This window comes from Diorhabda carinulata, chromosome 7 (assembly GCF_026250575.1).
Source record: "Diorhabda carinulata isolate Delta chromosome 7, icDioCari1.1, whole genome shotgun sequence".
NCBI classification, from domain to species: Eukaryota; Metazoa; Arthropoda; class Insecta; order Coleoptera; family Chrysomelidae; genus Diorhabda; species Diorhabda carinulata.
In genome coordinates, this window is record NC_079466.1 from 9,379,836 (window position 1) to 9,396,806 (window position 16,971).

The following is a 16,971-nucleotide window of genomic DNA, read 5'->3' on the forward strand; positions in this document are numbered from 1 at the left end:
TTAAGGGCAAAAAATTATACTCGTATAATCCGCAACAGGTTTTTAATTCTCTGCAAGGCCCAAGTTTGTCCATCTTTGGAAAATTGCTCGCACATTTGGATCTCAGCTCCCTATCATCAGGGTATGATTGATGCTCGACTCAATACAAAAAAAAAATTCGACTTGTAGGCGATCTAGAGTTGACCAGAAACTTGGCCAGCTTAGAGCATAGGAGCAAGGCCGCCGATTTGACTCTGTTTTCACTGATACTCTTTCGTAGTATCAGACATAGTCCTGCCTTCAGCAAGACCTACTCCACAGGGAGACATACCTCATAACACTGAGTTCGCCTGCAGACGCCCAGAACTCCAATTTATCGAAACTCATTTCTTTGGAGAAGTGCAAGCCTGTAGAATCAGCTACCTAAGCATGTCTTTCCCGAACACTACAAACTTCATAGTTCAAGATCAACATCCACAGGCATCTCAACACAGCAGGCACCACTCTAATTACTCGTGTATAAAAGGGTTTACCTTATTATGTTTCCTTCTTACATAAACACCCACAAATGAATTGATCATTCAGGGGTAATTAATTCAAATATTGTATTTAAACTATTTCTACATTTCACTTTCAGACCTTAACAATTTCCCAAGGGAAAACAGGAATTTTCCTCCTATATTTTTAAAAGCATTTTTTCGTTAATTTGAATGATTTTTGAATAATATATTGAGAGAAAAATATAAAAGAAACACTTTACTTAAATATGCCATAAAAACATATCGCTTCTCTGCTTAAATAGTGTCATAAGTCAAAAAAAACAATCTATCGAGTAATAAGCGTTTGAAATTAATTCTAACTTCGATTTTAACTTTTCTGATGATAACTCAAAATCATTGTCACCACAATAGTACTGTTTATATGACATGATTTCAGATAAAGTTTTCTATCACCAATATGGATATCAATTTAGTACAAGACATTTGGCATGATATATATAATTATGGATATATTCTCTTTTTAGGGTCCAGGCTGGGAGTATGTTACAGAACTTCCAGATTGGGCACAAATCAATTGGATAGAACCAAGTACATCAGAGTGATGATTACTGTCTAAACTCTACATTCTACCATAAAATAATCTTCATACCTTCATTTATACAGGCTGTAAAAATTAAAAAAGATATCCAAAAACGTGGCAGGGTCCAAATTATTAAAAACAGGTCGGATTGAAGCTGAGGAATTTTTTTAAATAATGTTTCTGTATTTCAGTGCTTGTTGAAAAATTAAATTTTTTCTATTTGGTATTTCAGTAGTGTAGATAAATCTCATAATTTTTAAAGTCGCTAGCATCGAAATTATTTTTCATATCTTATATTGGTTAAGAAGTAATGAAGAAATATGTATTTTTATAATCAAAAGCACCTGTAATCATATCAAAATAATAACCTACTTTTAATTACTAAACTAATGTAGGTAAATAATTTTTTAAAGTACTGAAATACAAACGTGCCTTTATTATTCAAAGTAACAGTTAATTTGCAGGTTCTTTTCTCTATAAAATAGAGATATATATTGATGTGCTCTTCATATCAACATGTTATGGACCCTTGCTTGTATTTCTTTTATTTTATAGAAATATTACATAGAGGCATGTGCAGTTTAAGTAGCCGGATAACTGAGATATAATGTGTTCATTTCATCAAATTTCTCCATTTTATTCCTAACTTTGGTTCTTTATAACTAACCGTAATTTTTCATTATTATAGGATTTTATTCTTATCGAGCAATAATCTACATTTTTTTTATTCTGGTCCTGTCCGAATATAAAAACAAGATATTATATCGAAGCTTGTATTTAAGTTACATCCAGATATAACTAATTGTAATATTCTAAGAATTTCCTCAATCACTTATTATCAATTCAGCCAATGTCATTTTGGCTTTTATATAAAATAAAATTGATATGAAATACGTTAATATAGGCTGTAACTATTAACAAAACTATCCTAAAAACGTATTCTCCCTGAGAAGAACCTTCCTGACTACCTAAGTTAGCTCCACTACATGTAATATCTAATATACTGTCATTTGCTGAAATTAATCTATCGGTTTTCAATCTTGTTTTCAGTATAATGCCATTCATCAAATGTTATCACAGATGTTCTTATTTTGTAAAACCATAATTGGTTTACAAACCTATCATTAAGAATTGTACAGAGCTGTCCTTAAAATAACAATATTTTCAGTAAAATACTAACATGATCTTGTTGCTTCAAAGTTTTATTGGTAAGTTAAAAACTAGATTGAAGGTTAAGTAACACTTTTTGATAAAAATTACTAATAGAGATAAAAATCTTTTGGAGACAAAGTTGTTGGAACCATTTTTCGCTTCCTTGCTTTTGTTGCCATAATATAGTACAATACAATGAATACTTTTAAAACAGTAAAATCATACTGCAGAATAACTTTTCAACTTCATAGCTATAACAATTTCTTGTAAAATTCTAACTTACCGAATTTTTCCTGTGTCATCTTCATTTGATACATATACTACAATTATTCTAAACCGCTAACATCACATTCATCTTGCTCAGAATCACTGTCCCTTCAATATCCTGGTGGTAATATAAAAAACTACTGTTAACATACCTTACTCTTCACGGCAATGTAATATGCATATTCGTTCACCTCTGGGATGAGGTGCTTTCCAATCATCATTTGCGCAAGCTCTAAGTACAGTATCGTGGATGTCAAACCATGTATCATCTAATATATTTCTCTTCCTTCATTACTATACTCACGAATTTTTGTTATATATTTGTTTCTCCATTCTATAAAATGACTACTTTACATTATGTTTTGCTTGTTATTTATAAATATCCTGAAATAATGATTATTCGTCTAATTGTTAAATCTTGCTTTGAAATTTAGTAAAGTGTAGTCTGAGAAGTATCTGTCAAAACCATTATTTCCTGCATCTCTTCTGGACATTCATGGACTACAAAATCGGTTAAAAACACTTTTTAAGCATCTGTTGATAAATGTTGCCGTCTCTTTGTACTAGTAGGCGTTGACCGAATCTGCGAATCGATTTGTTCATCGTTAATCCTGAAGCCACGGTTGCCACATATGTTATTGTTCACAAAAAATTTCAGAGTAATTTGACCTTCAATACACCACCCACTTGCACAGCGCTCATAATTAACTACAGACTATATTCGAAAACCCTGCGAAAAGTACCTACCTAATAATAATAAAAAAAATATTTCGGATTATGTATAATACCCTATTTACATTCATTATTCTCATTCCGCATCCAGCAATAATTTGAGGGCACATTTACTGGAAAGTGCCTTCTACTTTGTAAACGACTTCTATTCTAATAATATTTAATTCCGGGCATGCTACATACTGGTTTAATTTTTATATATACGACTTATATACTAATTATTACCTATCACTTTTACCTATAATTTTGTTATTCATTGTGGTTTTCTTCTGTATATTGAAATTTAATTTTATTTGTTTTATATTTATTTAGGTATTTTTATGTTTGTTTTTTAGTTTATACAAGCTTCTGTCTGCAAATTGTAACAACTTTTTGATAATAACGCATTTCTCTCTCTCTCTTTCTATTTTCTCCGTATTATTCTATTTAGTAACCTGTTCTATTTGGGAATTATTGTATTGTTGTTGTTTATGTATACTTTTATATGATTCACTGATTCTAAAAATCAAATATTGTAATGCAGACCTGGAAAAGTTGTTTACTATTCAGTTCGCATTGGGGCGTCTCTTATCTCTTTTTGTAATGCAAAGATTTCTGCAATTTAATGCCAGGCATTACAGTACCAAAAGTTAGACATTTTTTATCTACTTCGGTATATTATATAATACTGCGAGAATAGCACAGCGTAATTTTTGTTATGATGATTTCAAATAATTAAGCTATCTAGCTAAGGTAGCGTTTTCCCAAAAAAATGAGCTTTTAAGATAAATTATTCAATACTTATGGCACAAATAATATGGATTTGGAGCAAAATCATGAATTTCGTCAATTATCGGTTGTTATGAGAATAAAAATAGAAAAATATCTGGATTAGAAATGTATTATATAATTCATTATCATATTAACATTATAAAAGAATAAAACTGCTTTCTATTAGCAATATACTTCAGAATATTTCTTCAATTTTGTCAAGATCACTAATATATTTCTGTTTTTAACGTTATGCAGCTACTTAGACATTCAATTTTGCCACTGAATTATTCTTTCGTGTTAAAAAACAAAAGTGAAAAAAGCAAGAGTTATCATACATTGAAGAATAGAAGTAGCTAAGGCACTGACACGGATTGTTTATTGTCATGTTATACGGATTGTCGAAATTAGTATTATATTATGTTATTGGGTTTTGGTTCCACATTGTTTTCAGTATTGTCATTTTCATTCACTCGTCAGGTAGGCATTTTCAGACAAATATTTTCATATGTTATCATAATTGTTGAAAGCTTTGGAATATAACAGTATTTGTAGATTTTTCAACAATTTTATTATTAAAACTCAAAATCATAAATACATAACTCTTTATAAACAATATAAATTTGTATCAATTGTTATGTGTAGGTTTTGTTACTGTTTTCACGGGGCAAATTATGGATTTACCAATTGAATGATATTCATTAACATTTTCAGTTGTAGACGTGAATTGGATTTGAAATTTTGTCATGAAAATATTTTTTTCGCAATATAATTATAAACAATGTTTTCTACAAATCCATAAATGAAAATTGTTAATTGGATTGAAAAAAACATATGGCATGATATTTTAATGATAATGCCTACATTGCTATTAGTGACATTTCAGAAACTTGTGATATTTTCATTTAACCTTTGTTCTTATTAATAGTATGTTATTCATTCCTTTCAAAACTTGGGATTGTTGGAAAAGTATAAACTCTTAAATAGGTTAAAAAATTGAGCTCTAGGCGAGTCAGTGTCGAAATAGAATATAATGATCAAAATTTTTAACTCATTTTAAATTATCAAAACATTGGAAAACTTTTCTTTCACTTGTCTATGAAAACTGTGGGTCATTAGGTCATAGCATTAGACATTGCAATACTCATATCACTATTATAATGTTAGACCAATCTACTTGTCTCAATCATTCATATGATGTATTTTTATAGCATAATAATATAGGGTTGTTAAAATTGGAATAAAATCATTCCTCAATTAAAAGAAAGTACACCCCACAACAATATTTACGCATTATATCGCATTATATCGTTATTTCAATTTTGAAACAATTACAATGAATTTAAGCAAAAAAACACTATATCAAGATGAAATTCAATTTTAACCAGTATTCTAAAAAATGCAGAGATTTAACAGAAATGTTCCAAAAATAGTTTAAAATAGCACATATTTCTATTTTCTCTTTTAATATCAATTAAAAAGAAATTTTCGAAGAGCCTATTATTAGACTCATATATATTGTGAGGCGAATCTAATATATCTATTATTAGACTCATGTATATTGTGAGGCGAATCTAATAGATCTCGTAAGTAGCTGTTAATTACATCCCAAATAAGCTTTTTTGGATTGAGGTCGGAGCTGTTAGCTTACCATACCATTGCTTGGCAAATTGTCTCCTACAAAGGCAGCTAATGCTACGACGTTAACAATGCACCTTTGAATATTAAAAGGATTTCTTTAAATGATTACTTTGTCGGTGTGGCCCATCCATATTAGTGCTACCCACTACATTTATTCATCTACCAACATACCGTTTGTTCACACTTCTATATAATTGGACACATGGATAATTACCAAAAAATCACAATCTAGACTCATTTGAGAACATTATATTCGACCACTGATAGTCTTCCTAGTATAAATGTCCGATATCAAGCTGTAGTAAGGCTCTTTACTTTTTTTTGGTTAACGGAGATCCAGTTGCAGGCACTTTGGGCTTCAAACCGAACCCTTTAAGTCATCTTCTCATAGTATCATTGCTTATTTCTTGTTGATCCACCTCAGAAATGGTGGCAAAACCTAGTGAATATAAAAAACCTTTGTCTCAGTTTCATATTCATAACCTGGCCTTTGATTTCTTCAAATCTCCTGGAATCTCTTTAGTTACCTAGACATCGACGATAGTATGTCATCGGATCATTGAATTTGTACTAGTGAAAAGCTTCCAATCGATAGAATAGTTACAGCACACTATTCAGGGGAACATAAAAATTTTGTCGATCGTTAGGATTCATTTTGGAGTTAGTTCATATACCCGAATAAAATTATTTTAAAATAAATCGTTTCTTGCATTTTTAAAAAATTTGTAATTTGGGAGAATCGCATTTCAGGGAGGATGAGGGAGTGCACAAAATATGTATGAATGCTTCTAAATGCCCTTGATTTTAGATCTCTTCTGTATTAAAATTAGACTAACTCTAATATATTTTCCATGCTTTCGAATACTTATGTATTCATCGTCTAGGACTAAAACGTGAAGTTTTGTGTCAATTTTATCAATACTACCAAATATGCTAGAATTCAGTCAAAATTTAGAAACTATCCTACCATAAGCTTAACCAAGTTGAAGAATTAAATTTGTGGCATATCGAAGATGTTCACAACTTCGGTGGTAATGGCCAGGAGGCTAGAGAGTCTTTCATTTATAGTAGTATCATAATGTCAGAACTACTACATTTAATTAGTAAAGTCATCTAGGTTTAATTGAATCATTTTTTAACTGATTATATAATGTTTTCATATATTTGTCACAAATTTATGATATCATCCTAACAAGGTACATTTCTCCATCTATAACATATATTATTTCGTTTCAATATCCACAGATTGTATTTTGTTTGAAAGGATCTAGTATATTTAGACTAATACTCACGTAGATAGTTATTTACACAGAAAATAACATTACACCGCCACATCGATGACTATTGTATTCTCCATTAGAGCTTCTTTATTGAAGACCATTGATAGTACGCCCTCTAGTTCCAAAGTACTGATGAACTCTAATATTTGACTGACTTCAAGGACATCTTCTAATAATAAATAAAGCATTTTTTGTACATACTTCTAATTGCAAGGTATTCTGTGACTAGGTGATCCAGAGTTTCTTCCTCTTGCCACAGATATTTCTTAGATCGCACAGCATTCAAGTCTTAGTCCTGGATGTATCATCTAGAGTAAATTTATTCCAAATTTTCCATTCTCTTGGAACTTTTTTTTTGGAACCATAGAAAAACTTAGTCTTCACGCAAATTTACGAGTAAATATCTCCGCCAACGTCCACAAAAGTTTATTTGAGGTTGGTTACACGGTTATATAAGCTTCACCTGTATGTTGGATTGTGAGCTTGTTTGTTTATTTCTCTCTTTTGTGGATTATGGAGCAGGCTTGGTCGTTAACCTACGGATTTGCCGGACGTAGGTTCAAAACCCTCAATATAGTTTAAAAACCAAAAAAAAGACACGCTTATAAAGCACATAAAACTAAAAAGTTGAAAATATTTTTTTAAATAAGCTTAAAACAATATTTCACATGATTAATGCGGCTATTAAATGAGTTAAAAGTTTATATGGTCTATAGTAGTTTTGTTCATATTCATTAGGGGCCGTTCATAAAATACGTCAAGCTAAAATCAGTTTTTTCTGACCCCCTCCCCTCATTTTTACGCTATGTCACGCTTTCTGTGACCCCCCCTATAAATATCGTCACAAACTAACTAACCCCCCCTTTAGATGGTAAATTTCAATTGATAGTACACAAATTTTGAAAATTTAAATATTTATTTAGTTTTTATAATAAAATATGAAAAATATCTTTCATAACAAATAAATAAATAATATTTTTATTAATCAGAAGTCCAAGGATTCTGTAAATGCGCTGAAATATCTATAATCGTTATTGCAGCATCTTCTTCTTCTTCATTTATTTCAAAACTGCGATGCGAGTTGGTTGTATGCGTCGAACTACTTCATCTTTTCTTTTTCGTTTTGGATGTGAATTTTCTAAATGCTGTTGTAGAGTTTTATTAGATGTGTGATATAGACTACATTCTTTGCATGTTCTGCTTGCTAATTTATCATGAATTGACGGACAAAACCAATCGTAAGGAATTTGTTGAAAATCTTCAGCATCAGGCTGAAGTTTCACTGCAAGACAAGCAAATAAATTAAGATATTTTCCATCTTCAGGATTCACTTGCGATACCTTTAATCCGTTTTGAGTTTGTTGTAATTTAATTGGTGGAGGCAAAAATCCGTTTGGAAGTAAATTTCTCAAACTACTTCTAGCTTGGCCACAGCAGTCTTTGTCTGAGCATTTCAAAATTTGTAATAAGTATTGTGATTCACGAACATGTTTACAGTACCAATCATTAATTAATATTTGTGCATCATCACTCTCATCTTCTTTTGGTGCAATATACTCTGCATCTACATCATAACCATCGACTTTTAATGACTTCCAAACACTAGCTAAAGTTGTCCCTGCATGTTCAAAGTTTTTTTTTTCTCCAAATCTTTATCTACAGTTTTACCGTAAAAATCTAAATGCGACCCATAATGCTCGTAAGGCAAAATCAAGCCAGCAAGCTCATGACTTAATGGAGCCATTCTCCTTTCCACACGATTGAAAGCACTCCTGTCTGATGCATTTGTAACAACAAATAAAGCATCTTAATTAAAATCACGAAAATGCTGGATAGCATAGAATATTACTTTTTCATAGCGAGGATTTTCGTCAGGACCCCCATCAGCAGAAATGATCACTACAGGTTTTGGCGATCCAATGTTGTTGTAGGCCAAACTTTTAAATGACTCCAGTTCAAAAATTTTTTTGAAATCATCAGCATGTGTCTTGGCTGTCGAACTAGAATGTTTGCCACTTTGAATAGCTATAAATGTTGGTCCTGAATAAGTTACTTTTGAAGGATTTCCAAAACCATTCGGTTCAATAACAATACCCGCGTATACAGATGGTATCAATTTATGTCCAACAGCCACTACCCAGTCATGGTCTGGAAGAGAAACCCTATATTGCATATGCATCAATAATGCTGCTTGTTTTGCAGCTGCTGTAAGTCCAATCGGAATTCGGGCTTTATCATAAATATCTAATTGAAGCTGTGGCAAACTCGGTGTCAATATGTTTTTTCTTCAAGTCATTTAGAGCACGAATTAATTTCACTGGAACCGTAGAGACATGTCTCTTTCCTTCACGAGAAATTGAATTTCGTGGTAAAAGTCGTAAGTAGGTAGCACTTCTACTCAGTTGAAAACCCAAAGTTTTCAATTGGTCGTGTAACTGATCTAAATGTTTACAACTTCTTACTGTCTCAGTTCTACATCTTTCGTTAGCAGAGCTACCAAAGATGGCAATTTTCATGATCGTTTGCAATAAAGCTGGTTGATCCTCTTCTAAGCTCGACCGACCTGGATTGCTTCTTATTTTTAATTTTTCTGCTACATCCGGATGTTCAAGACAAACATCCTCAAGCTTCCTTTTTTTTTATTGCACGGGATTTCGATGATCTTTGTTGAGCTAATTATTTACGCTTAAGAGATTTTTTCAGTTTCTATTTTGTCTTTTAGTTTCAGTTTTTAGTGTCTTTTAGCGTCCGAATTAGTTCACCACTAAATGACGAATGAAGAAATTATATAATAATAAAACCGTGAGAAACAGTATTTTCATTTGTTACTACGATGAGAGCGCAATGTGCGTGGAAACGTTACTCTTACAAGTATCGGAAAAACAAAGAAACCAATTGTGACCGATCGCAATGCCGCTAGAGCAAGTCAAAAGGCTAAACCCGCGCCACAGAGCCAGCGCTCATGTCGAAAAATAAACAAAAATAAATATATTAATTTACAATTTATTGTAATAAAACTGGATACGTTTGAAAATCGATATATTTACCATAAAATAGAAAATAAATGACTTTTTGTCATGATGAAAATTTAAAAATAAAAACAGTCAAAAAAAAATACTTATTGAAAATATTTTAATGAACAGCAAACGTCACATTGTCATACACCCCCCGTCCCTCCTTGTCTCACTTTGTCACACTCAGCAAGAGCCCTCCCCCCCCCCTTAATTGCGAACGTATTTTATGAACGGCCCCTTAGGTGTCTTATTTTCAAAATTTAAATTTAAAAAACTGAAAATTACATCATGTACTAAATTAACTTTTCTCACAAATTGATGATAACTAAGCATATGAAACTTTAAAATCACAAATTCTGTTACAAAATACTTCTATGTCCAATATTTAACTAAACGGTGATTGGTAATTTAGTACGTGCTATACTTTCTATTTTAATTATATAATCATTACAGAAACTTATATATTTAAAATATGTGATTGTTAAAGACAATTATAGGGACCTAAACATAGTCTATAATATAGCTTATAAGTATCAGAGAGTACATTAATTTTGTTTTCCTTCTATTTTAATCCAATTCAATTGGTTTTAAAATCTTGTTCTCTTATAATAAACCCAGTAATTATATTCAATGCAACTACAGAAATATGTCATGTTAATAGTTTGTTTAAATTTTTTGTTATTATTTAAAGCCAAACTTTAAAAATGATGATATGAAACAATGTTTTGTTTTAAATTTATTAGAACATCTATATATATATATATATATATATATATATATAGATGTTCTAATAAATAAATATATATATATATATATATATATATATATATATATAGATGTTCCAATAAATATATATATATATATATATATATATATATATATATATATATATATATATATTATATGTATATTACCCACTTAGTATTCTTTTTCTTTATCAATGCTCTTAAAGTAATTTTTTAGAGAAGCAGCTAGATGTGAAAAAATGTGTTTCCATCATACTTACCACTAACTAATTATTAAACTACATGATTATTTTCCAGGCATTTACTTTACATAGAATTCAATTGAATAAATTGGACACAAAAGAGTGCACTAACAACTTGAAATCAAAATTGTGCCAAACTAATCTTTTCGGTGATATTATTGGAGCAGATGTACTTAATTGGCATGAAATTTATAATCAACTATTTAGCCATAAATTATTTTCACCTAAATTGGACCTATACTAACATATGTCACGTCTTTGGGAATATTCATTTGTATAAGAAAAACTACAATTAATACAAGCAATGCTAGCAAAAATAAAAGCGATTTTGATAAGTTTCAATCTATTATGTAAAGTTTGGCTTTAAAGACACATAATTGTTTTTCGAAAACTATGAGCCTGAATCATACAGATCACCTATCAGCTGATTGCGGATTCTAACCCAGAACGAGTTTTCTATCACAGTTTCCTGACGTCGTGTTCGATTTTTTCGTTAATTTATAACTGTCTTTATATAATTCTGTTATGTAATAGATTTAGGTGTGTTAATAAGTATTAATCAGTAGTTGTAAGCAGTTTACCAACAAGCGCGGAATTAACACTAAATTTAATACCAATAAGCTCATTTTTAAAGTAAAGTCAGAAAAACTAGAAGCCTTAGCGAACTGCAAATTTTATTGCTCATAAGTGGTATAGATGTATTGGTAACCATATACCAGGAATCAATAATTTTTAAAATTTAAAAAACTAGGGTAGAAAAGATCCTATCATATGGCTATAACTTGATCACTTCGTTCATTTAAATAATTATCATTGTTTTCGAAAAACACTATAGTAATAAAGGGCAACATACCATCATTTGATTTTGTAAATCACACATTTTCTATACGCATATCTTTTTAGCAAACAAAAATGTAATAAAAAAATCTGAAAATCTAAACAATCGACATGAGCTTATAAAAAAATGAGATGTATTGATCTTTTATGAATTTTTACAGGATCTAAAATAATAGTAATCATAATTTCAGCTTAGAGCTTCCATTAATTAGATTAGTTTCAAAATCAGCATAACTACAGGTATTAAATAATTAAAGAAAAAATTGTATAGTATTTGTATACCCATTTTTTAAATTTCTTTCAAATATATAGTGAAAATATTATACCTAAATATCAAATATTGAAAACTCTTTCTAATTCCCATTCTAGGGAAAAAGATATATTCTTCACAGAAAATAAATTGATAGATCCTCCTTAACTCTGAGACTGACTTCAAGCTCTCAATTGGGTTGTGGAAAATAGTTATTAATCTCTTAATTCCATGAATAAGGAAGTTATTGTGATATTTAATAAAAATTATGAGTGAACAATAAATTCAATACAGATGAATAATAGAATGAATAATGAAAAATAATTAGTTCAAAAATCTTTCACAACAGTATCAAAAAACAAAATGAAAGGAGGCAAATGTAACTAAAATCAGGACATAGTCTTAAGAATTATTTGTATAAATTAATATAGTCCGGGAGACAGCGTTGCAAATGACATAATCATTTCAGGTTGCTTGATTCATAGTTGTATTGGATGTTTATTAGATGTAATCTCGCGATAGGAAAGTTAGCAGACTCAGCGAGGGTGGATGGGTGAGGTAGAAATTTTTATTCAGGTAAAAATTAAATTATTCAAAACTTTTATCACGCCACTCAAAAATTTTACCAGGGACTCCTTATATAATACAAAAAACTACTACCAGTCAGCAGCCTAGATAATGGTGGATTCCACGTCAGCCGGCATGATAGACCTTATTTAAAAGTAATTGAATTAGATTTATTTCAGGCCGCATGAAACTAAAATAAATTACTTTTTATGTCAAATAATATATAATATAAAAAAATTGAACTAAGCATCCTTGAATTTGATATTTTTCAGTAAACTAAAAAAAATTGTCGGTCGAACTTGATCAGGAGTTTTTATATTGAAATGTTCACCTGATACTGTACCTCTCACTGAATTCTCATGATCTTTTATAGATGGACAAAAATACCGATCAAATGTAATTATAATAGTGCAAGCATTAGTGCTATTAGTAATAGTTGTGAGTAATTTCTGTGAAGTGTTCCCAAACGTTGGTGGAAGATTAGTCATAGCAGCATGAAAATCCATCATATATCATTACATCACATTTCTCTGGCTCATTGGATGTTACATTTTCTTCTAAACATTTTGATAATACAGATTTATCTGCCTTACAAATCATACCATCTAAATGTCACATAGCTAATGGAACTGGAGTTAGCGGATAAGTAAAAACCAGTGAACGTTTTAAAACACTTGGGGTGATATTTCTGATATTCGTTCATATCTGTCGGAACTTTTGAATCACTCATGGATAAATTATGTTCTTTCCGAATAGACAAAATATCATTACACCGTTTCAAAGTATCATCAGTGAACGACTTAAGAGGTTTATTTTTTTAACAAAACACACAAAAAAATTTTATATCTTGCGCCATTTTCAAGAAACAAACACGTTGAGAGTCACGAGATCTTCAGTTAGCCAACTACGTAAAATTCCCCCCAATAGTACGATTGAACAAAAGTGGACCCCCAGCTAGCTCTTGGACTCTGAATAGTTGAAATTGTCTAACTGGCCTCTAGCTGTATAGGTAAAGGCTCAGGTAATTAAGGTAGGAATCCACGGGTAAGGAATGTAAGAATTTCTCAATAGCTAAATAAAATAAATTTCAATGAAAACATTGAAAATATTTTTTTCAGGTTAAAAATTATTTATAATTGAGTATAAAACTAGTGTGAATAAGATAAAAATTATTAAAAAAGGTCAGCCTAAGTTTTAAATGAAAAATAATAAAGATTTAGCTCGCGAAAATGATGTCTATCTCATTTATTATAACAGAGATAGATAAAAACGCGAATTTTAATAAAAAAACACAAATCAGGCCATGAAAAATTAATGATTTATTTATTTCAATATATGCTATAAATAAACGAAAGGGTCAGCAGAAGGGTTGAGGGTGGATTACTTGTCAGCTGTATATTTCATTGAATTGACCTTCAATGGCCAATATGACGCTGTTACTGCCCTGCTGACGACCTTACCACCGAGCAACAACTTGCTGATTGTTTTTTTTATATATTATTTGATATAAAAAGTAATTTATATCAGTTTCATGTGACCTGAAATGAATCTAATATAATTACTTTTAAATAAGGTCTATCATGTAGGCTGACGTGGAATCCACCATTATCTAGGCTGCTGACTATCCTAGTAATTTTTTGTATTGTATAAGCATTCCCTGGTAAAATTTTTGAGCGGCCTGTTAATAGTAGAATAAAAATTTCTACCACGCTCACTCACCTTGGGTAGACCTGCTGACCCACTTTTCGATTATCAGCGTTATTGAAACTAACTGTTTCAACTAAAATTTATCGGCCTGAAATTGAAATGAAAAATGCCACGCTGCCTCCCTGACTAATAGAATATATCGAACAATAATGAAATTTCCGGTCATCTATAAAATTAATGTTTTCTTGGGATACGTTAAGTATTCACCTTTAATATATTTTTTCATAGATTTGTATTCAAATTACCATTAAACCATTAAAATACTTCTTTTCTTTATCTGGAAAATAATCCAGTTGTTGTATTATATTTAATTTTTTATTCGGTCTTCATATTTCATGGCTGGTATTCAGATCATATGTCTTATAGTCAATGACACAAATCCTTACTAAATGAAAAATGTACTCACATAACAGTATTGTGATGAAATATAAAAAATCATCCAACAATAATTTAAACATATTTTCAACAGTTGAACAGTAAGACCCAGTATTTGCTGTGTTATCTTAGTTCAGAGAATATTAGTAAGTCTATTATGAAATGCCCAACTTTTTATTTCTCCGTGTTCATCCATAAACTTTATCAGGACTGTAAAAAATTATATTTTAGAATATATGATTGCAGACCAGCTGGTGTTATATAAAAATACACTGTAGGTGCCTGGATTTTGAGAATAGTTAACACAAAAGTAAAGAAAAATGTTTAAAAAAATTTGGTGAAAACACATCGACTCAGTGTCCTAACAGTAGTAAGTATAACTGTTAGAATATTAGTTTCCTCAAATTTCAACAACTGTATACATGTGTTGCATTTTTCCTCGTTTGAAAGGAAACATTTTTTATGAGAAATACACATTTTGAGTATTCTGTAGGAAAAAAACTTTGCATATTCTGTGGAATATGTTTAAATTCTTGTTAGATGTATTCTTATGCTTGTGACATCAAATATGTTGTTGTTAAATGTTATTTGTTTTTTCTTAGTTAGATGATCTTGCTAATCATATATGTGACAGATTAATATGTTTCACCCAACTTTATGGAAAAAGTCGCATGTAGGTATGCAGTTTACTTTTAGCTGTTTAACACCTCTTTTTACTTGCACAGATTTTGATAATTTTAGAATACTCTGTCTCGGTAGCAACGTACAAATTTTAAACTATTAACTGAAATGTAAATAAAATGCTTTTTATTTACATACACTAAAAGTGAATTGCATCCTTTTTATTTAAGCATACTCGTTTTAAATATTTGAAGCAGCGTTTTCTGATTACAATATATGCAAAGTTATTTGTTACTAGTATATGAAAATATTCTGCAATTTTTTGTAGAACTTAGTGTAATATAGTTGGATTGAAGTAAAATATTGTTTCATTTTATTCTTTTTCTTATTTTTCTTTTTTTTTAGAACATGATCCTGTTTTGGATGAGATTATGGAGCACAGCTTTGGTTCTTTAGAAATGGTAAGAGATTCGTTCATATGTAAATATATATTTTTAGTGATTCTCATTACTACTTGCTCAAATTTGTTTAGTTTTTCTGTTAATCATCCTCATAATCATCTATAAAAAACATCGTAATATATAATTTTTACAGCCTGTTGCCCTATAAAGTAGGTATACTCTACCTTTAGTTTTGACTTCAGTTATTATTTCATCCATGTCCATGTTGAAAGGGATAAGGCTACTATCTGCTAATATTTTCTTGGAAATTTAATTATCTTTTTTTCATTGTATTAAAAATATAATATATATATATATATATATATATATATATATATATATATATATATATATATATATATATAATATAATATAATATAATATAATATAATAATATAAATACGCACATAATGTATATGTGCGTACGTGTGTACGTTGTATGTGCTTGGGAGTATTTTTCATAACTATAATTCCATGTAGCTAAAGATAACATCCCCAAATTAACTATTAAAAGATATTAGTTGTTTTTCAGTAACATATGGGTCGGAGATTGCACAAATATTCTTCTTTTATTGAAAATACCTTCTATTTTTCAGTTCATACTACTTTTTTCATGCCTTATCACTATTTAAACCTTATCAAATATTATATAAATACTCATCTGTGATACATTCATGTTACATAGGTTTTTTCAGAAACTACTCAACTACCCAACCTATTAGCTGATTGAGCATCCTAACCCAGAATGAGTCTTAGATAACACTTTCCGAACGTAACGTTCAATTTTCAGTAGAAATTTGAAATTTAAAACATGATATACATGGTTTTCATCAAGAAGTAAATGGCTCATTTTTAATTTGTCCCATCTCAATATGTCAATTTTTTTATTTCTTAAGGGTGGCTCAATTGTTTCAATGGTTGTGGACAGATGCTCGATGAATAAACTCTCTCCAATTCAATCAATTTTCTCTTATTTGTAATATTTTAACAATCAACCCTACCAAAACAGATAAACATAGGGAAAGTAATCTGTCACGTTTTTTGACAGTACAAAAGTCAGATTAAGGTGCGGTAGTAAATCCTGATTCTAGTAGATAATTAATTTCAATTTAACTAAAAATAACTTATGATTCTCTTTGTCCTATTCATAAATTATTATTAACTAATTTTTACTTTCAGATAAAGTGAAGAAAACACAAAAGTAGCATGCATTCTAAAAGATTATAACCCTTACAGAAAAAAATTAATTTGCATAAAGAAAACCTTTTGTATTTATTTTCATTTGTACCAC

The 16,971-nt window shown here is 30.0% G+C and overlaps 1 protein-coding gene across 13 annotated transcripts in view; it reads left to right on the forward strand.

Annotated features, from left to right (window-relative positions):
- The window catches only part of LOC130896656 (uncharacterized), a 441,816-nt gene extending 431,948 nt beyond the window's left edge, over window positions 1-9,868 (forward strand). For all 13 annotated transcript variants that reach the window (XM_057804891.1, XM_057804896.1, XM_057804897.1 and 10 more), the window contains one exon: window positions 1,004-9,868. In XM_057804891.1, coding sequence (XP_057660874.1) covers window positions 1,004-1,081 — 78 coding nt within the window. In that variant the 3' untranslated portion in view covers window positions 1,082-9,868. The remainder of the gene's footprint in view (window positions 1-1,003) is intronic.
- The last annotated feature ends 7,103 nt before the right edge of the window (window positions 9,869-16,971 follow it).